This window comes from Panthera uncia, assembly GCF_023721935.1.
Source record: "Panthera uncia isolate 11264 chromosome C1 unlocalized genomic scaffold, Puncia_PCG_1.0 HiC_scaffold_3, whole genome shotgun sequence".
Lineage (NCBI taxonomy): Eukaryota > Metazoa > Chordata > Mammalia > Carnivora > Felidae > Panthera > Panthera uncia.
Window position 1 is genome coordinate 71768429 of NW_026057584.1, and position 22852 is coordinate 71791280.

General features: G+C 44.2%; 1 protein-coding gene across 1 annotated transcript in view; it reads right to left on the reverse strand.

The window, feature by feature from the left end:
• The window catches only part of TANC1 (tetratricopeptide repeat, ankyrin repeat and coiled-coil containing 1), a gene marked incomplete at its 5' end in the record, with an annotated part of 90369 nt that overhangs the window by 43552 nt on the left and 23965 nt on the right, over positions 1-22852 (reverse strand). The window contains 7 exons of the mRNA XM_049616110.1: positions 5367-5974; positions 7935-8101; positions 9241-9472; positions 12902-13059; positions 13856-14137; positions 14941-15042; positions 20542-20805. Coding sequence (XP_049472067.1) covers positions 5367-5974; positions 7935-8101; positions 9241-9472; positions 12902-13059; positions 13856-14137; positions 14941-15042; positions 20542-20805 — 1813 coding nt within the window. The remainder of the gene's footprint in view (positions 1-5366; positions 5975-7934; positions 8102-9240; positions 9473-12901; positions 13060-13855; positions 14138-14940; positions 15043-20541; positions 20806-22852) is intronic.

The window sequence follows — 22852 nt, forward strand, 5'->3', positions numbered from 1 at the left end:
CTGTACAACGTGAATTCTTTTCATTTCTATCAATCTGACAACTCTGAGGTGCTGGATTTTCTGTTTTGTTTTGTTTTCGAGGGAATGCAGGTAATGGTGGAGAAAAGGAAGCATTATGGGAAAAAAATGCATTCTCCCAAATGTTTTCTGGGAGTTACTAATCTAGATGAGTAAAATCATGCATCATTTAAATAGTGTTTAGCTATCCAACTGCCTGCCTGTTTTTCAAATAGGTCATAAACTATGTTAGAGATGAAAAAAATCAAGGCAAGTAGAGACCAAGAGATTGCTTTTTATACTTCAGGGGAAGGCATGACTTAAAAACATGCTGACACTGAGTGCCTTGTCCAACATCTCATAAGGGATTAGAGCTCTTCCACAAGCACACAGTCTGTACTTCTTTGCGCACATTCCACCTCCCATACCTCAAGCTTGGGTTTTCCCTCTCAGATGAGATTCTCCCATGTTCCCACCCTTCCTGCTCCCTCCCACCTACCAGTGGTCCAGGCTCTATATCCTCCCTAGTTCCCTAGTCCCTAGCCATGGGCAGGTCCCAGGGTTCAACCTGGCTCACATCTCCCAGCCATAGCCTAAGCCATCCTTAGTCTCCCAGTCTGCTGAACTCAATGGCCACACCAACTGTGTCCACCACAAAGACATACTAGGCTAAGTACCATGGCTACACCCCTAATGGGGAAATGATCATGCATCCTTCAGTGGCTTCTAGTGATCTCAGCTAAGCACGTGGCCTCCTGCCTAAGGAGACAATTCATGTAATCACTAGATAGCTGCGTTCCATTCCTCTATATCCCATTTACTTTTCTTCCCTTCCTCCTAGATCCTGCAGTGCTTTCTAAGGCTACGTGCACTTATAATTCTGTTCATTATATACCAGATGCAGAAACTTAGCTGAATTGTTTCACTAAACCGTACAATCCCGCAAACCACTAAACAGTTTGTTTACATGAGGAAACAGAGGCCTGGACAGGTCAAATGATTTGCCCAAAAGATCAAATAGCTGGTGAACAACTGAGAAGAGATTTGAACTGCAGTCTACCTAATGCAAGCACCTATGCTCTTTATCAGTGCACCATGATTTCTCATTCATTCACTCATTAACATCCACCTTGTAACTAGCACCATGCTTGATATGGAGGATTCCACAGGGAACAATGTGAGGTGCTTCCCTGGAGGAGCTCTCAGCTACCAGAGGACTATAAACAACATTCAGCAGAATGGTGTCATGAATCACCTCAATGGGAATACAGAGGAGACAAGTGGCCTGTGCTCTCTGCCCCTATCCCCTCGCATTTCCAATGTCTCCTTCTTCATGGATCAGGTTTCCCCACATTAACCCCACACTTTCCAACAACACCTCCAACTCCTGTGTTTAAAACAAAACAAAACAAAACAAAACAAAACACCCTTTCCCCACAAACAAACCCAAACCTCTCCACCCTTACACTTCTTATCCCAGAATTTTGGCGCTCTCCTCTTCCATCCCTCACAGCTGGATGGAAGTAATCTCTAAGAATGTGGGAACTTCCTCCTCCACTGGGAAGCCAAACTCCCTCTTAGTTATCATCTTCCTTCACCTCTCAGCAGCTCTTGCACCCCAACCTCCTTCCTGGAATTCTGCTCCATACCCCAGAAGTCAGAGCTCCCTTTCTGCTAACTACACTCCCTCATCAGGCCCCTCCATCACTTCTCCATGAATGATGCCACATCTTCACCTCCAACTTCCCCACCATCAGACTCCCCCCCCCACTTGAACAGGCAGTTCTGCCAACCCCACCAGCTCAAGCTGCTATAAGCAAAAGGCATCTCATGTCCTGCAACACGTGCTCCACACCTCCTGCTTTTCTTACCCTTCCTAAGAACAGTGCCACTCCTAGCTTCTATGGCTTAACACCCTGATGTCCTCTACAGCTCCCCCTTCTCCTTGACTTTGCTTATAAGGCCAAGCTGTACCCACCCATCTCATGTTAGCAGAGCCAGTCTCAACCCCTCTGCATCCTGAAGCCAGGTCCACCAAGTCCCTGCTGCTGTCACACAGGTTCTCATGGTCCAACCCTCCACACTCCTGCCAATGTAGGTAGTCTGCACTTTCGACCTGCTCAATTGAGGGCTCTCCAGAGATGACTGATTAAAGTCTATTCTCCCTAGCACATCCTTCTGTTAAGTCTTCTATCCCATGACAAAAGCTCCAGCCAAACTAGGTTTGTTGTTGCCAAAACACAACCTGCCATTTGACATGATGACTTGGACAGCTCCTTCTGTCTGCAATAGCCTCTTTTCCACCTACTAAAATCCTATCTGTTCATTCCTCAAGTCCATGACATGACAGCAGACAGGAGGCTGCTCAAGATTTTAAAACTCCTGATGCAACCCTAATGAACTGGTGGATCCGGGAAATAATCATCAGGCCTCCGAGAGACATTAAGACATTGTGTGCCTCCTGATGGAAGCAGACCTACTACCTATTAAGTATCCTTGCAAAAATTATTTTAAGATAAAATCTGACCAATTTCAGGAAATAGAGGTGATAAACACAGTAAATACCATGAGAATGCAATCAGCAAAATTCAGATTATGGGAAACCATATAGGACAAATTACTCAGTTATTCTTTTTAAACAAATAAAATGCAAGGACAAAGCAGAAACAGAAGGAGAAGCAAATCTATAGATTAAAAGAGGCACTGTAAAATGCATTTTCATGATCTTATCTGGATCCTGATTCAAAGATACTAGAAAAATATGAAGGAAGTAAAGAAATTTGGTCACAGCTAAATGTGTGATAATACTGATAAATTAGTCTTAACATTTTAGGTGTGGCAATGGTGTTATGGTTAAGTGTGAAAATGTCTTTTTGAGGTACATAATCAGTTACTTGGTAAAATGTCGTGGTATCTACAACTTGTTATCGGCAAAAGATGACAGATGTAGTAAATATTGCAAAATGTGAATTATGTTTCAGTCTAGGTGATGTGCATGAAGACTTTAAGCAAGTTACTCCTCTTTTTAATTCTGCTCCTGTAATTCTAACATAAGGAATAATGAAAACGAAGAGAATTCTATTCCTTTCCTGAAAAGCACCAAGACATGCACAATAGGTTGCTTTATTTATAAATAACCCAGAAACAACTGCAAGGCCCCACAGTAAGGGTAAAGTACACCATTATTCACCTACTAGGAGGTTTGCACACCCATGAAAAATGATACTTTGCTAAAATTTCCAAACTGCTTGCTAAGCTATCCATGATGTGTAAGCAAAAAAAAAAAAAAAAAAAAAAAAAATGCAGGATAGTAATTTTAATATAGAAAAGATGATTTGGAGAATGTTTAAAATGCATGGAAAGAGACAGAAATAAAAAGTGAGATGTCACTGACTCTGGGTATTGGGTTCTTTTTGCTGCTTCTCCCTAATTAGGGCAAAATTACAACTAATTAGGGTGGGAAGAGAAATGCTGCCCATCGTTCAAGGCCCAGCCCAAATGTCCTCATGTACGTGAAACACTTTCCAAAAACGGTCTTCCCTAGCTGGAAGCCTCCCTTCCCTAAAGTCCATGTGCGGTGCTTTCTTCCCACATGGTCACTTCCTCCCTCACTTGCCCCCTTGTGTGGGAAGCCCTTGAGAGCTGGGCCCTTATCCCAGGACTCTCTGAATCTGCCACAGTACCCTGCATGTGGTGGGCCCGCAGAGACTTCTGCTGAAATGCATCCAGTAGTGTCCTTTCACCAGCCTTGTCTGCTGAATGAAATTCCAGAACTAAAGGGGTCTTGGGTAAATACTGATGTGCACAATGCCAAATAGGAACTCCTTATACTTTGCACCCTGAATGTCTCTCTTGTCCTGGTCCAGTCCTGGTCCTACGCTGGGTAATTCCCCACACATGCTTCTTGGAACACATCAGCACTCAGGAGCCCAAAATTTCGGGTACACGTCTGCTAGTCACTGCACAGTGAGCTCTGCTCCAGGCTACATTACCTCAGTGCTGCCCACCACCCAAAGCAGAGCGAGGCTTTACAGTGACTACAGTTCAACTTCCTCTGCTTCAAACCCTAGTGACAAATCTACATCCCCTGTTGAAGTTTCTCAACTTGTTTTTATGTTTCTACAAACTCGACTGTAGCCCATCTTCCTAGAAAATGATCCAACTTGGCTAAGTATGTCAAATATATGGTACACATATCACCTCGTTATTTACAGTCTCGCTAAATAACCTGGGAGTTACAGTTTGTTGCCTCAAACGAGACTCAAAAGAACACATTTTTAGCCTGGTGTTACCTCAGAAAACAACAGTACCCACAACATGAAACAGCCAGACTCCCATCTGGTCAATGTCAAATCAGTACTCATGGGGAAGAAGGTGGTGCAGCTTACAAATGCTTATTTCACCTCTTCATTCCTGGACCCCAGCATCTGGTCACCTGGCCAGTTCAGCTCATAGGGAACAGTTTAGCAGCTTGCTGGACCTGGTACCGAGTCGGGGGCAATTATGACTCACAGACAGCAGAAACCATTCAAGACAACAGTGATGCAGGCCAAGGCCAGGGCCAGGCAGAAGTAGTAGACAAGAACCCACCCTTATAGAAACAAAAGCATCTGCACCCTCAAATTCCCTGACCTCTCACTCTGACTAGCATGAGGCCACATGAGAGGCAGGCTTACCGCCTTCCCTCCCCTGAGCAGTGCAGAGAGCGCAGTCTTGGCCCCACCCTGCTGAGACTCCTCAGTGGAACCTTCCACTCCCTAGATGCAGCTGCCGCAGGACCATCTCATAAATGGGGCATCTGAGGTCTGAATCTGAATCCTGCTGACCCCAAGCCTGTTACACTGCACTGAAGCACAAATGCAAATAATCACAACCAGGTGTGATCACTGCGCTCCATTTGGGGCCTACAGGCATATCTGATCCCTGGGACAAGATTCTGTATGCCCAAGAGGGGCAGCAGTGATGCTAGGGGTCCAAGACAGTGCACAGACTCAAGGTGAGGAAGCTGAGCTGAGAGTGGCTTCTGGAGAAGCCCACTGTTCCCTGGAGCATGTACCACACTGTGACTCCCATAAAGGGGACCAAGGTCTAGAAGAGAATGGACAGCGAAGAAAGGTCACCAGGCATTGCTCAGCTTCTCTCTCACTGGATGTACTCGCAAACAAATTTCTAGCAATTAAAGGATGGAAGTTTTTGTTTAGCAGCAAGGTTTTCCACGGCCCTCCTGAATTGTTCATCATGTGTTGCCTTTCCATTGAGAAGGGTGAACTGGAGAGGAGGGGAAAAAAGGGTGAATTGTGTTTGGAACCCCTTCTCCAATCGCACGTTAGACTCCCTGCAAACAGCAGACAGGAAGCGGCCTGCCATACCTGGGCTCGCATAGGAAGGCCGTGTTTTCACCATCTGCTCTCCAAACGAGCCACTCCCGGAAGGACGGGTGGCAGAACATTCGGGTTTTGTCTCGCCTCTTAATGAGGAAGCAGGAGAGAGCATCCATCCTCTGCTGGAAGTCCTCCCATCCCTGCTCCCCTTGTACGTGGCCCGCGTTAATGGCCTGAAAGATCTGCTCATCCGTCATGGGGTGGAGGGATGCGAGGGCCACGTTTAGAATCGGAAGTGCTCTCTCGAAGGCGGACTGGGTCATGAACTTCATGTTGCACTGCAGCAGATAGAGCTCAGACAGAGACACGGGGACCACCTTGTAGCTGGCACTTTTGATGACCAAATGTCCCCTCTGGAAGAGGTCCAAGGTGAGTTTGAGATACAGGTAGGAGCCAAGGCTCCGCAGCACCAGGTGGCTGCTCACTTTCCCAATAAGGGCGGCGTCGGCCTTGCCGTTCAGGGAGATGTTGCTGAGGATGTCCTGGCTGCTGTGGACCCTGTGCTGGACGTAGGCATGCAGGTCACTGTGAATGTCTTTGTTGTCCGGAAAGTCATCTAAGGAAAGCTTGACGAATGGCAGCGTGCTCACAATTTCCTGTGGAAAAAAAAAACGCCAAAAACCCACAGTGTCAGTCCACAGAGATTTCTTTTTTATGTCAGCTGCATTTCAAACTAGATTCACTAGTTTTCTTTCAAGGAGGATTTTCATGGATTACAGGGACTCATTGTTTTGTATTAAAACATGTAATAGGATAAGTTGAAGATAAAAAGCTTATGTGAAAGAAATCCTGATGCGAGATCGAATCAGTAATGGCTTTCCCGAGGCCCTCATCTGAAGACTCAGAAACGAGCAAGATGTAAGAGCCCCGGGCAGACAATGGCAAGCCGGCCATTCCAGCACAGGGGCAGTGAGACCCTGAGGTGACCCAATACTCATAATCCTTACATTGTGCAGAGGTTACATAACAAGGACAGACACAAACCAGCACTGTGTATCTAAGAACACGGCCAGACACCGAGATAAGAGGCATCCCTCTCTGTGCATCAGATACTGGGACTGTATAACCGACAGGAAATCTGAAACGGCCCCTGCCCCCCGGCAGGCTATACCGCAGCCACAGCATGCCTTAATGAAGGTGCTGTACTTCAGGATAGCCTGCTAGCTTTTTTTAACTGCTGTTCATTACAAGTAAACTTTTAAGTTCAAGTATAACATACAAACCATAATTGCACAACGTCATTAATTTTTACAAAGTTAAATACATCTGTGTAACCAGCAGCGAGAAACAACGTCACCAGCTCCCGGAAGCGCCGTGTCCCTTTCCATCCCACCCCCATTCGAAAGATAAGCACTCTCCTCACACCTAACAGCAGAGAGGAGTTTTTGGTTTTTTCTTTAAGCTAACCACTATCTGGGGCGCCTGGGTGGCTCAGTCGGTTGAGTGTCCGACTTCGGCTCAGGTCATGATCTCTCGGTCTGTGGGTTCAAGCCCCACGTTGGGCTCTGGGCTGACAGCTCAGAGCCCGGGGCCTGCTTCATATTCTGGGTCTCCCTCTCTCTCTCTCTGCCCTCTCCCACTCATGCTGTCTCTCTCTGTCTCTCAAAAATAAACAAACACAACCACTATCGTTTCTGAAGAATTTGACCCATGTCCTCACTGAATATAATAATTGCAGGGGGCAGGCTGAGTATAATCACTCCCATTTTACATGGATGGTAACCGAACCCTGTGAAAATTTAAACAGCTAGTACAGAAAATATAGGACTCCTGTTCTTTGCTCTATCGATTACCAAATTCCACTTACTGTGTGATAAATGACTGCAAAGGGTATAAATCAAATGTCCATAAAAACAAATGTCAAGTGAGGCTGAGGCCTAATGCCACTTTTAATGAGAAAAGAAAAGAACCCAAATGCTATTTTTAAATAGACATCATCACAAAAGGGCAAAAATCAAAATCTAAGAGTAATGTCTTTACTAAAAAAGGACAGGGGTAGAGGGAAGAAGTCAAAGGTTGGTAAGATATAATTTGGGTTCAAATGAGGGGAAAGATGAGGAAAAAAATTTAAAAAAAAAGCATTTCATTTCACTACAAGTGGAATCTTATGTTGAAGTTTTATGAAAAAATAGACCTTATTTCAGAATTGGCCTTAAAAATCTTTTCTTCCTTGAAAGAAAGGAAGAAAGAAACAACAAGACAGAGAAGGAAGGAAAGAAAATAAAAGAAACAAAGTCCCACTGCAATTCCACACAAATAACTACAGGAATAACTTTAAACTCCAGTAGATAAACTGAGTTACTTCCAGGGCTGGACTCTTGTATTTTGGAAGTGCAGGGACAGTGCAGTGCTAAGAGGAGACTTTCCTGACATCTTGATTCATGGAAGGTAAAAAGGTCAGAGTTTCACTCATTTGGGGCTTTGTGGACTAAATATTTCAAAGTCCTAATGTAGTTTTCAATTAAGCAGCTAAACGCTTTTTAACAGTTTATGTTGTTAATCACTATAAATTCTGGGTATGAGGTCTTGGAAAGAGACTGGAGAATTCTTTCTCACCTGAAAATTTGCTCTTACAGTCACAATCAGCTTCAACCAGGCAGGAAACTTAGAAATAATTTTGGTAATAAATGAAGAAAGCGTATCTCCATAATCAGGCTTATGAAACTCCGCTTCATTTAAGCCATCTATCAAAATAATATATTCTTCTTCAGGAATTTTCTGCTCTAAAGGATAAAATAATTTTTTAATTAAGAAATTATACATTTCTAGAAAATGGCACCACCCAGTGAATTTTAGTGTTAGGAAAAGCTAAAAAGGTTTACATATTGCAGAAGAAATGGTTTTCAGAGAAGCACATTTTCTATTAAATTTATAATGAAAACCAGAGCAGACAGCCAAGAGAAAAACAAATCTTATAAAACAGTTTTCAGAAACATATTGCATTACACACATTAGCAGGATCTCACCCATGGATATGATACAGTTAGCTCTTCATACACTCCTTTCACTGGGGTGAGCTATAGCTAAGATAACTGGCATATATGGAGATTAAATCTGGAAAAGATGCTAGGTCCTCCCCATAGAATCCCCCCTGCCCTGCAATGGATGTCCGGGAATGAAAAGGGACCCTCAAAAGCCAAGCATCTGGCCCAAGGCACGCAGCCAGCCAGTGGTGAGAACCTCACTTTTACAGACTCCTAGAACAGGGCTCTTTCCCACAAGACTGAATCTAGTTTTCCATTTATTAGCACCAACTTTCTGTCCAAGAAACTGAGGAGAAATGATGACAGATCTGTTTCCATCCCAAAGTGCTATGGAGGCAGGTAAATTAGCTTAAAAGGTGAGGAATGAGGAGGAGAAAGGATAAGAAATGAACAGCCCATAACAGCATTAATGTCCCCTACCTTGTCGAGTATTTCAAGGGAAAAAAAAAAAAAATCAAATGAACACTTCTAGAAAAGCCTTTAGGATCAACTCAACTGAGCACAGCCCCTGAAAAAAAAATAGCTGGCAAGTTCTCCAATCAACCAACTTGTTCCCCCACTAGGTAGGAATATAAAATATGCAGGCAACAGTTTCTAGGGCATAAGTCATCTGTATAACCTATGGTTACAAATTAGCTACTTTGGAAATATTCAACGGGGAGTGAATTCTTTATTGGAGGCATTTCTTTCAAAACTACACCATTCAAGAAGCAAGCAGGGACCCTAGGGAGATGGTCCTGAGTAAGGGAATGAGCAGTGCACAGATTCACCCACATCCTTGCCTGGTGCCTACCCTCGCCCCCATCCAAGTGCTTCTGAGGACCGTCCCGGGGACTCTGGACTAGAGAGAGAGGGTATGGGTGGCTGCTCGGAAGTACCGTTTCTCAGGCTTGTGAGCGGTTCCAGCACTCCTCTCCTGAAGGCGGCCACTGGGTCCTGCACGCAAGACCGGAGGCTCAGCATGCTCTGTAGCTGGGGCTCCCTGATCAGTAGGTCCCTGTAGGCGGCCAGCTGGTGGGACCGGCACAGCAGAGCTGCAATGCTGTGCACGAACTCGGGCACCAGGCACGTGTACGTGTTGTCAGCTTGGCAGTAGTGGTAGGCCACGACCTATGCGGGAAGCAGAGCCGTCAGCACCCCTCTTGACATGCTCCCTCTGTGATCTCAAACACATGCGATGCCCCCTCTGCCACGGGAATGAAATACGTTGTTTCCATTCCCCAACACTGAGTCATTATTTAGCTTAATTGTTTCAGTTATTCTTTCATTCATTCACATGGTTTGCCAAGTTCTGGGCAGACTCTTAATTGCAGCCGCAAATCCATCTTGATTAGCACTAAGATCAGCACAAGGTACTCTGTATCAAAAATAATGAATAAGCCTCATTCATAAAACCTAAAGCCAATCCTGGCTTAGAGCATCTCTGAATAATCCCAATGTACTCAACATCCAGAAGTGCCACATTCACTTCATTCCTACTTTCAAAACAGCAGCATCTCCTTGGGAAACTCATGTGCTGCTCCCCAAAAGCAGATAAAGTTGGTGGCTAGGAAAGTGGCTCAATCAGTTGAGCATCCGACTTTGGCTCAGGTCATGATCTCAAGGCTTGCTGAGTTCGAGCCCTGCATCATGCTCTGTGCTGACAGCTCAGAACCTGGAGTCTGCTTCAGATTCTGTGTCTCCCTCTCTGTCTGCCCCTCCCCGTCTTGTACTCCGTGTCTCTCTCAAAAATAAATAAACGCTGGGGTGCCTGGGTGGCTCAGTCGGTTAAGCATCCGACTTCAGCTCAGGTCATGATCTCACGGTCCGTGAGTTCGAGCCCCGCGTCGGGTTCTGGGCTGATGGCTCAGAGCCTGGAGCCTGCTTCCCATTCTGTGTCTCCCTCTCTCTCTGACCCTCCCCTGTTCATGCTTTGTCTCTCTCTGTCTCAAAAATAAATAAACATTAAAAAAAAATTTTTTTTTAAATAAATAAATGCTAAAATTTTTTTAAACATTTATTTATTTATTTTTAAAATGTTTTTATTTATTTTTGAGACAGAGAGAGACAAAGCACGAGCAGGGGAGGGGCAGAGAGAGGGGGAGACACAGAATCTGAAGCAGGCTCCAGGCTCCGAGCTGTCAGCCTAGAGCCCAATGCGGGGCTCGAACTCACAGACTGTGAGATCATGACCTGAGCTGAAGTCAGACGCTTAACCGACTGAGCCACTCAGGTGCCCCAAACATTTATTTATTTTTGAGAGAGAGAGAGCACAAGCCTGCACACACATGGGTGCATGCATGCAGGGGAGGGGCAGAAAGAGAGAGAGAGCGAGAGAGAGAAAGAGGGAGGGAGGGAGAGAATCCCAAGCAGGCTTCAGCATTGTCAGTGCAGAGCCCTTGTGGGGTTTGATTCCACAAAAGGTGAGATTATGACCTGAGTCAAAATCAAGAGTCAGACATTTAGCCGACTGAGCCTCCCAGGCACACCCACAGCTGCTTCTTTTTCCCAGACAGGAGGGCCAGCAGCCTAGCTCAAACCTTTAGTCTCCTCCCCGCACACACACCTGACACCGGAGATATTCAACAACACCAGAGTTTGAAGGACCAAAATCAGAAATTACCAAACGTCTGCTTATAGCGTGAAGAGACACATATGAGAGAGGTTCCTTCCCAAGCACTGAAGGGATAAGGAGTGTTGCCTTTGTTGGGATGGATTTGAAGGGGCAGCAGGCTACTCGTTAGAGTCCAAGGAAAGTGCCAGGTGCAGAACTGTCCTGGGAGAAGAGCTCTGTAGATGTATGGAAACTCTGATACATTCCCACATGAGAATACAAGGAGGAACAGGGAGTATGAGAAAAGGAAGGTGAAAAACATAAAAATGTATGTGTGCAAAGTGCTTTCTGTTCTCCAGAAGGGTCTGAGTGCCTGCTGTTCCCAGAGCTCCTCACAACCCTGCCTCACCAGGTGTGGTTCACAGCTGCAGACTGCACACAGGTTAAATGCCTCACCAGGTAACAAGGGCAGGCAGTGGAAGCTCTGGGATTAGATTCCAGGTCTGTAGACTCTTAAAAGCAAGTGGCAAGAGTAGACATGGCCAATTTGGAACTGTTGTGTGACTTCTGTTTTAGATTAAAATTATCATCCACACTCTGAGGAAAGCTGATTGCTCTTCCCCTTTGCCCTAGAAAGATGAGCTGGAACACAGGAGGGCCCCTAAGCTTGTAGAAACCACCAATAAGACAGGCAGCACCCCGGTCTATGTCAAGCACCGTGTCTGACCGAAGAAGTCTGCCAGCCCAACAGTGGGTCATGAAACCAGTCTGGAGCCACAACAACTTGTTTTCATTTCATAATGTTGGTTATATAAGGCTGAGAGAACACCGTGATGCTTTTGCTTCAGTTGTGTGTTGTGAGTACATGCACAGGTCTTCTGGGTAAAATATATCTCTTACACAAAGTGGTTTGAAAAATCACTATAGCAGGGTGGCTTTGAAGTCTGCACTATACTCTTCATCTCAGATCGCTCATTTCTGACTAGAGGACTGTCGCCAATCAGTGGCCGGAGCTGCCTACGCCAGTGAGGAGCAGCTCTCACCCGAGAAGGAGAAGCAAGGAGCAAAGATCTGGGGCAAAAAACGCCTTCTTTTCAGTCCCCTGAACCAAATTCACCCTCAGAGCGTTTCCTCTGAATCCAGGGGCATTCCTAGATGCCCCTGGCACCATCCACCTCATGCTCCCCAGCTCTGCCTGCCCCACCACTGCTGCCCAGGGAGACCCCAGCAGGTCACTAGGAGTGAGAGACGTAACTGTTCTAATGCACAGGGTGGCTTATGAACTTGTCACAGATGCTGAGCAGATGGAAAATTTCAGAAGGACCCTGATGACCATGAATCTATCAAGAGAAAGTCAGCCAAGTCTCTTTTTTAACCTCACAAGAAACCTCTGACAGAGGGATGCAGGGAACCAAAGTCCCCAGGCAACAGAGAACAGGCGTGGTGAACTGGATCACGTTCAAGGCTCCCAAGTGAAGGACAGCACATGCTTGTAAGGATGGATTTGTGGCACCCGTGATACCACCTGCTACTTTGAGGAATTCTTTCAATCCATTGTTTTTTTAATTTTTAAAAAAATTTTACAATGTTTATTTATTCATTTAGAGAGAGTATGAGAAGGGGAGGAGCAGAGAGAGAGGGAGACACAGAATCCGAAGCAGGCTCCAGGCCCTGAGCTGTCAGCACAGTGTCTGAGGTGGGGCTCGAACTCACAAACCACGAGATCATGACCTGAGCTGAAGTTGAGCGTTTAACTGACTGAGCCACCCAGGCACCCCTCAATCCATTGTTTAAGATGAATCAAAGTCCCCTGCCAGTGTCTGGAGATATTTATTTTCATTAATACCTTTTACTTGGAGTACTTGATCACTATTTTATCAAAAGCTACCTTTTTACATTAAAGAACTATCTGTTTCAAGATCCCTTTTTCTATTCCTTTCTCAGAAGCCAAACTAACAAATCTTGTTCTCTTTCTAGAAGAGTCCCCTAGAGCAGGAGCAGGTTACCTTAGAAGCGAGGTATTTCACTGCGTCCTCTCTTGGTCTCTGGTTCTCAGGAGTATCAGACCCAGACCCAGGGGGTGTTTTGGTCATGTTGGTAACAACTGCAGAAGAGCTCGGTGAAAGCAACGGAGTGAAAGGAAGATCCTGGGAGGAATCCGAAGCTGCCGAGAAAGAGGCCAATTTCATCATTACAACATCAGAATAGGGGTATGATGAGATAGTGAACGGATTGCTTGAGTAGACCCAAAGAGTACTTTAATAGGTAATGAGTGAACAGCGTTCCAAATGCAAAGGTCCAAAGGAGAACACAAAGTGTCCCTCTCAGCCCTGCACCCCATACACCCAGATACCCTCCCCAGGAGCAGTGCTCTTTCTGGTTTCTTTTATTTTCTTTATATAAAGTCTTTTTGCCATATATATATATATATATATATATATATATATATATATATAAACTTTCATGGCTCACTGTTCCTGTTCACCATGTTAGAGACACTTTCTTTTAATGGGTTTATTATACATACAATAAGATGCAATTACTCAAATATTGGCTTCTATTTTAAGTTAGTTTTTATACTATGAGTAAACCCAGCACAGAGGACAAAGGCTGTGGAGAACAGGGTACAAAAGAATTGTGCACAGACTCCTCCTGGCTTTTTCTGCCAAGAGCCGAACCCCCTTGATTTTAGGACCCGAACTCTCCAGGGCACCTGATCAGGCCTCACAGGCCCTACAGCTGAGACAAGACCAGAGAAGGCTGTTCTCATCCCAGGTGATGGCTTCCTGGGTGCCAGGATAGATGCAAGGGTTCAAACAGGTCTCCCAATGTGCTGGCAGACCAGGTACGGCAGCTAGAACAACTTGACGAAAATGGGGACTGTTTATCCCATAGCAATGTCCCCCCATCTACCTGACACGAATATCATAAACTAGATGAGTGGTTAAATATGCACATACTTTTTGGTGGTGAACTGGGGCTGCTGGAAGCAATCTGCCTCATGCGGCTTCCGTGGCAGCTAAGTGCCACCAACTTAGAAATGATTGCGGTCTTCCCAAAGCCCACGTTTCCAACCACCACGGCTCCTCTATTTTCTGTCAGTTCTGTGTTCCTCAAGTTTTCTTCTATCTGGTGAAAGAGCCAATCCCTTCCCACAAACACAGAGTCCGTTGTTATGCTTGGTACTTCAAACAACAGGGGTTTCAACAAAATGTCCTGTGGCTTGTACGGAGCAAATCGTGCTTAGAAAAAAAAAACAAAAAACAAAAAACAATCATTATTTTAGAAGAATGTCATAATTTTATACACTGATATACTTAGTATTAGCCTAAATTTAGGTTGACCCTACAAGGAATCCGTATTTCCAGTCTGGTTCTATGAATACTTCTGTAATACCTCATTTATAATCCCCTGTTGGTTTTACAAAGGGTCCTATTAAAATGACTTGCTACTTCTTTAATCATGACTCAGGGCAGACACCAGAGGATTAGGAAAAGGGATTCAAGTGGCCAAACCAGGCCTCATCGGTTTGTCTGAAACAGTGTTTAAGATAGGCTCCTTCTACTACTGTGTTAGTAAAATGGAAATGTTTTCCTAGAGACGGGGCCCCAGCTCTCATCTTGGTGTGATGATGACTGGCCCCTTTGGCAAGGTTCCCAACCACCCGACTGTGTGTTACAGGTAGACTTAAGAGGTGACCAACAGCCCAGGGAAATGAAACAAAGCTGACTCTTTGTTGGTCACAAAAAATATCCAGTGAGTGTTAAATTACTCCTCACTCCAAAATAATATACTGCAGAATTATTTTCCAACTCCAGAAACGAGTTCATCACATATTTTAAGGAAGAAGTCCCAAACCACTAAAGGACGGCCTCCTAGCACATTTAACAAACTTTTAGCACACACACACAATTCACGTCATGGTTTTAAATGAGCTGGCTTAAATGCTGGTTATCCCAGATCCTCAATGTTGAGTGAATGTGCTCATTATATCCATTATCCCAGCAGATGCAAAGATAAGTACCTTTAACTTCCTGTGCCCTACCTCCGGCTGTATTGTGCCACGGCAATCTAATTGACGTTCGAAGAGGGGCATTTCTCTGCCCGTCTAAATAACTCAGATCCTCCAACTTGGTTGAGCTTGTTGCTGTAATATTAAACTGAAGTTTAGTCTTTTCAAAGTTGATTTTAATATCATACCCAAACTACTACAAATTATAAATTACTAAGCAATTCCGTTCAGGCTTTCCATTCACTTCAAAGTAACTTTAGTTTTGTTTGCCCATCCCAGCTTATTTTTCCAGCAAGGAGTTCACCGAAAAGTGGCAAAAACAAGTGTCCCTCATTCTTAAAATTGTGCTGCTATGGTTTCCAGAATTCTCCATTATTCCTGGAAAGACACAGACTTCACCAACAATTTTTATGAAGAAACTTGACCATCACGTGTCACTCAATACAGCTGCAGTACATACTGCAGACACAGAGCACGGTCCCAGAGGTCTTTCCCTGCAATTCTGGACAGCCTTCTGCTGTTGCTGGAATCCCAACCTTGTTAATTCAGGGAGCAGATTCTGCTGTACAATTCCACGGTGCTCAGAACACTAACAGTCAGCTCAGGACAGTGAAAGGAGCCATGTGGATTTCATCAGAAATAAACATTCCTAAGCTTTACATTTTTATGTATATGTTATATGCTATTTTATGTGTATTTTTAAAAATTCTAAAAACAAGTAGTATTTACCTCTGATCAAATCAGTAAGTCAGGTACCAGTTAAAACGCATTAAGGGTCTATGCGAGCATACATACAAGTTCGATTATAAAAACAACCAATACGGGAGGGGAAGGAAAAAAAAAAAAAAAGACGTTAGAGTGGGAGAGAGCCAAAGCATGAGACACGCTTAAAAACTGAGAACAAACTGAGGGTTGATGGGGGGTGGGAGGGAGGGGAGGGTGGGTGATGGGTATTGAGGAGGGCACCTTTTGGGATGAGCACTGGGTGTTGTATGGAAACCAATTTGACAATAAATTTCATATACTGAAAAAATAAATAAATAATTTAAAAAATAAATAAAAAATAAAAACAACCAATACAAAATAATGTTGCTAATTCTTAGCAAATCTTAACAAATACACAGTATGTTTTTACCCTAAAAGAAAAAAAGAAAAAAAAAAAAGAGCCTCCTCTTATTTACATATATATCCTAGGTCACAATGAGAGAATTCTAAATAGGATTAACCTAATTTGTTTGTGCGTTGAGTGACCCAACATTAAGATACTGCTGATCCTACACGTACAATTCTCTTCCAGGATAATAAAATATAGGCATCATTTGAGGGCAAATGAGTGGGGAACAGGAGTTGCATTCTAAGGGCTAGGGCTTCTAAGGACTGGTAAAATCATTAGCGGGACCAAGTTTTGAGGGAGAGAAGTCAAGTTGGGCCATCTGTCTGCCGAAAGCCTTCTGGCTGCACAGCATCCAGCCATTGACCAGCACCATCTGACCAATCTGGGTCCTCCCCATTTCCCCTCCTGGGGCTTTCATCACTGTTAGCACCACCCCCTTCATTCCATTCAATAAGCACCTGGGTGGCTCCAAGGCCTGGCTCTGTGGTGGCATGTCCCCTCTTGCCACGTTCCCCAAAGAGCAATCCACCCCATGCCCTACTCACTTTCCCAGTCCCAGGAGAGACATCTGACGCCTTGACTTCACAACAACATACACGTATACTCCTGGATCCTTCTGGTGTATATCCACAGCCTAGGTACACATCGTGTGCACGCTAATGTCAATATTCCACACCAATCTTTCCCATTAGAAAGATTCGGCTAAGTCCTTATGTAGGATTCCCACATAAGCCTAATTTATGGGAATCCAATGGCAGCCTCTAGCTTCAATCTCAGTCCTTCACAAGTAGGGTGTGTGAAACTTCCAGGAGGGCCACCAGGACCAAACTCATTACTCTGGCTCCCTACAATAATATCGCTTGGAACATATAGTTCTAGGTTCCTGCCTGGGACCTGGGACTCTGACCCAGGCCTCTGCAAATGCCCCCTTTCCTCAGCATGCCTCACTGTGGACACACCGCATGTTGGAGGCTGGGGGGGGGGGGAGAAGGATCAGCCACAGCTGTAACCCATAAGCCAAGTTGGGTTTGGAGCTGGAACAGCCACAGATATCTGGCCTGCTGCTTCAGCCCTAGAGAACTCAAAGACACTTGGAGCCTCCAAAGGGTTTCCTATTTCTCTTCTTCCCCTAACCCCTTAGAACATGACATTCAGTTTATAATTTTGTGACAACTAAAAGGACTAAGAATAGGAGAGTATACAAAGGGCATTCCAAAGAGAGGATTGCAAATAAAAGCTCTAACTTGACACAGATGCAGGAGATGGTGAGGCTTCAAACACCTCTGTTTTCAGATTTACAGTCACTATAGCTCTCGCTCCAAAGTGTGCAACAAAGTGGCCTCACCCTCTCCGCAGCTCTGATTCTCCATTGAAAATGGGATTAAGATGCAGCGAAACAGACTGCATCTCCTGGCTCAGTGGGGCTGCAAGACAGGAGCTGCCAGCTACCACCGCTTCCTACAGCGTTGTCACGGCCACTGAGAGAGACTTGAGTTGGGGCAGTGAAGCTTTAGGTGCTCCCCACCTACCAGAGCAGGCGACCTGGACCACATGTTGCCTTCTCACACATGTGTACAGTAGAGTCTCAGATATTACCAGCACAACAGCTAGACTCACTTCCAGTATTTAACGATAACTGTTTTCAAAAATCCTCAACACAACTCAGGGCTGAGAAAAAGCAGAGGGAAAACAATAATTTTATGCTGCCATAAACCTACAGCTAGTAGCTCTATGGTTAAATTACACACTTGTTGCATACACACACATCACATCGACCATCTGAGAAGGGTATTTTAAGATGCTGCAGGAGAGTTTTTTGAGGGGGTGGAGTGGGGTGGAGGGAGCAGAAGGAAAATTCTCTAATTGGAACAAAAAGAAACATCAGTTGAATACCATGGACTAACCTATCAAAGGTAAATACTATTAAGTCGAGGCAATGACCGGTTGGAATTTCAAGAAAATTGGCTGGTAATTCTGTTTGTTGGTATTCTAGAAAACTAAATACAGTGTCTGCGATCCACTTAGCAATTCAAAAGAAAAAGAAGTTAGTCAAAAACAGTGGAACCTAATTACCCAATTTCTAGATTATCTAAGATATCATGTTAAAGGCTTCTCCTCCTGTTTCCTAATAAAGGAATGAGGTGCCCATGCCACACATTTGATGTAGTATAAAGTAATAACCTGACTGCAGCATTTTAAACCAATTCCGCTCCAACAGATACCTTTACAAAGAAAATCTCTGTACAGTGAAACAATCTCCAAACCTAGCCAACTTATTTTTATAGTCTTTGACATAAGAATTTTACTGATTTCATTGTATTAGACACAACAGTGAACAGACAACCACAGTTCTTTGTAACAGGCTCACTGACAGTAAAGGCTGGCAACCTCAGGAACTCACTTCTATAGGCTCACTCCCTGGGGGAAGGGGCAGGCAGGTCCCTTGGGGCAGCTGCAACCAGAAGCCTGGTATTGCCTTTCCTTCATCTGCCAGTCCTTACTCTTGCCCTCATATGCCAAATGTACTCACTTGATGTTTCCCAAATGGCAATTTGTGTTTGCATGGATCTTCAGATGCAAATAATTCCCAGGGATTGCAATATATGGTCTGTGACATATTATTTAAGGCCTTCTAACATTGAGGGTTGTTTACTACCCTGTTTGTAACAGCTGGCCTTCTAATCACTAGACAAAGTGCTACACACAGTCTATATGACCTGAATCTTTTCTTTTCAATGATACTGGAAAAGTCTTGCCATTACTTTTTATTATTATTATTATTTTGTTTAATATGAGTTGCCATTACTTCTTAACTAAGGTCCAGCTTCAGGGGTAGGAAGGCAGGCAGTGAAGTTTCTCCCAGACTCCTGCTTGTTAAAAGGTACCATGAGGTAAGGAACTTGCTTATTTCCTTCCAAAACAAGCTTTCAGTTTATAAAATTTGCAACACAGAAGAAATGAGCAAACCCATTAGGCCAGGCAGCCAGGCTCAAACCCAGAGGTAACACCCTCCCATTCCACAGGAGGTCTAGCTCAAGTGCGTACAGAGACGCTAATGAATAAGCACAGCAGAAATCAGAAAGCGCTGCTCTATAATCACCGCAGTCTCCTGGAAAAACTCAGCTCACACCCACTGTCACTCCACATGCCAGGAGATCACATGAAAGAACATCAGGCAGAAAACATAACCCTAAATGGGGTGCTTCCAACACTATTAATGTATTAATGCATTTACTAATTTTAAAATAGCTTGATTAAATTGAATGCAAGTTTGCTATTCTGTTGAAGTCAATAAAACTATCAGGTTCTGGGATCATATAAATGAATCGTTCATCATAACTAGGTAGATAGACACAGTCTAAAAGTCCTTGGGTGTAACACACTTTGCTGTATGTAGCAGGATAGTGGTGGGAGGGCATAAAAGCTTTCGGAAGAACCATCACTCAATACGCATAACGCTCCCCAGTATTTCTCTCTGGCGGACGTGCCAAATCCCTCTTCTGGAACAAGGCCATTTACTTCCTTTGAAAGTGAATTAGAGCTGCGCCTCAGAACTTTTCCATTAGGGCCATTTACGTATCAGCTGCTTCAGAGTTCCACCGAAAAAAGAATGCCCAAGAACAACCAGTCTGGCTGGCCACATCCCCAAGGAACAGTAGAGAAAAATCGTTTGATGCAGGGAGACAGAACCTGGGAGTGTTAGTAGAGGGGGAATTTTCAGTGCTATATTGGTAACAGAGAATAACTGCAACAAGGTCATCTTCTAAATTCAACCCAGGAGCGTGGAGTTTAGAAACTCGGGACCGTCAGAGCAGGCAGGACAGCTTGGACACAGAGTTCCTGTCTTCGCCCATCCCAAACTGCTCTCCTTGTTTGAGGACCACCGATTGTCAACTAGCAACAGTCACCCCTTTTGTATCCCCTTCTTGTTCCAGCTGACCCCATTCCACTAAGGAGTGCCTGTCTTTCCCGTTTTCATTTCCTCGACTGACAGGAAATGGGTTGACAGCCCAACCACACTTGGGCTGCTTATGGTTTAAGCTGTGAGCTCCCTTATAACTGAAGGATACAGAAAGAGGACCTCCTATCTGTATGATGAGCCTCGATTATAAAAAAATTAGTTTGAAAGTTGGATTCAAAATTCTTTGAGTTGGTATTAACAAACTCACTGTAAACGACCCCTGTTTACCAACATATAATAAGAAGGTACAAATTCACTCAAGCTTCAAGTACCAAAAACAAGGACAAAATTTTTGGTACTTTCTTCCTTCATACACGAAGTGCCATAGAGTCTAAATATTAGATTTAAAGAATTCCAGAGTGGAAGGATCAGTTAAAGACCATTAAGGGCAGCCTTATCATGTTTACAGGTGGGTAAACTGAGGCCTAGACAAGGTAAGTGCCTGACCCACGATCACAAATCTGGCTTGTGTCTGGACCAGATTCCCAAGTGGAGAGAGTGAGCATGGGGCACCTCAGACCCAGTGAGATAACCCTTCTGGAGAGAGGCATGACCTTACCTGCAACTGAGTTGGGCCGTGGCATTACTAGCGAGCTGGAGCTCTGAGAATAAGGGACTGGACCATCTCCAACTGAGGCTTCAGTTTTGGGCAGCACGCTCTCCGCTGACCCAGGGGGCTCCTCTTCTGCCACTGGGGAGCAATTATCTGCCCTGCGATCATGAAGCACTCCTTTCTGTACCCCTAACCTTAGGCTTCCGTCCTTATTCCATTCCAAACTGGAGCCACTCCGGTCATCATTTTCGGATGAACTTGTAATTGTGGCTGAAATGAGAGACCAAAATACTTTGAAGGAGGCCAGGCACAGCTGGGGCTGCTGAGAGTTAACACAAGCATACTGCCCTCCCCGTGATCAATGAAACTTTTCCGGTCCACACAGATTTTTATCAAAGTTATGTTTCATACAATGTATTTTGGTACATTAGAAGAATGTTGCTAATCACGGGAAATAAACTAAGTCATTCTACCAGGGAACAAAGGCTGGTAAGATAATGAAAAAGCTGTCTAAAAGTATCTGAGAGTTAACAGTAAACCTATGTAATCTAGAGATGATATATCCCCTCTTAACAAAGATAAATTGCTCACAAAAGAATTCATATCTCATTAAATTCCTTTGAACCTATAAACATTTTTTTTTTCCAAATTAACATTTGTATATGGGGCAGAGGACACGGTGATACAATGGTTAATGCAGAAAAGATGCGGGAGAGATTCTAGAAGAACAAAAATACAATTATAAAGTCAAGCAGAGAATTTGATCCTTAGAATTAAACTTTATAGCATCTGTTCAAGATGAATCAGAAAGAATGACGTGATTTTATTCTCCTTTAGCAGCATAGAGTGGAAAACCTCCCAGCACACAGAAAACACAAGCATGGGAAGCGATGCTTGACTACAGAATTTAACCTTGAAGAAAGAAAACCAGCATGGAAAACCATCTTGGCAAAAGAGGAGGAACATGATGTAAGAAAACAGCAATATTCACCCTACATGGCTTCTACCAATAGCCACTTCTAATTTAAAGACCCGAGCCCCTTGCGAGCACAGGTTACCACAGACCCAACACTGGCTTGTGTCCTAGAGAACAAGGGCCATGTCCTCTGCTCCCTTTGTGTTTCCTGTTTGGATCTACACAGTCTAGGCCCGTAAGTGAGAGATTCAATGGGATGTGGCAGATCAGAGTGTGGTACAATAGAACTCAGCCACCTGGATTAAGTTACTTCATCAATATAACCCGGACAATACATACTATCAGCAGGCTGGTGAATGAGCTGCAACAGGCTTATCTAGGATCAAAGGGTCTGAGAGAGTTTTGTTTATTTTTACAACACTCTTTAAGGTTTAGAAGACAAAATAATTTCCTCGCTGTGACAGAGGACATTCTGTCACGATTCTAAAATGTCCTTTAGTCCTGCTGCTCCAGTGTGGACTCATTATCCACTGCTTGTCTCCCTATTTAAAAACCCCTCCTACACACTGGAGCCTCAGAGTATCTACCTCCCTTTTCTGAAGAGCACAGCCCCTGGCACATACTAAGCGCTCAATGAATAAGCAAATGAACAAACTTCTCCTCCAGCTGTGCTCAGAGACGCTACATTTAATCTTACGGTTATTGATTCAGGACTTGATTTTCTGTCTCCAACAAAAATCTAAGCTGATTTGGGACAGGCCCACCCCAGGGTGTCTGTCATTATTCCCAACATTTCCAAGTATTCTATCCACAGTATTAAAACTGGTATCTCCATTCTTTTGCAATCAGTCACAGCCCTGTGTGTTTTTTTAAATGGACCATTCATATGCACATAAGTATGGCAAGCATGACTCTTTCCACCCTGAAAATGCTGGTGATGATCGTAATAGTAGCCACTAACATTTATTTCAGGTTACTATATGGCACGAAGTGTGCTAATGCTTCATAGGAATACTCTTATCAGTGAGATCATTGCTTATTAATTATTATTAACTGTAATCTTGTTAATAAGCTGTGATTGTTACAGGCCTTCCTTTGTTAGCCCACTGTTTGGGACTCAGAATGCTCTTGCTGCAGACATAATTAGTTAGGTTCCCAGGCTACCCCAATATCTAAGCTACAGGAACAGTGACGGGGTGGGGGGAGGGGGGCAGCAGGGGTGGAGGTGACTTGTTTGGTTTTATTTTGTTGCTGCTTTATTTGGGGGCACATACTCTTAAGGTCAAAAATACAAAGAAAGTCAGAGCGAGGTTTCTCCTCATTTGCTTTCCCTAAGCACAACACACATCAGAGTCATACCCCCAAAGGTCTGAGTCCTAACTCAGTCCACAAGCAGTGTGA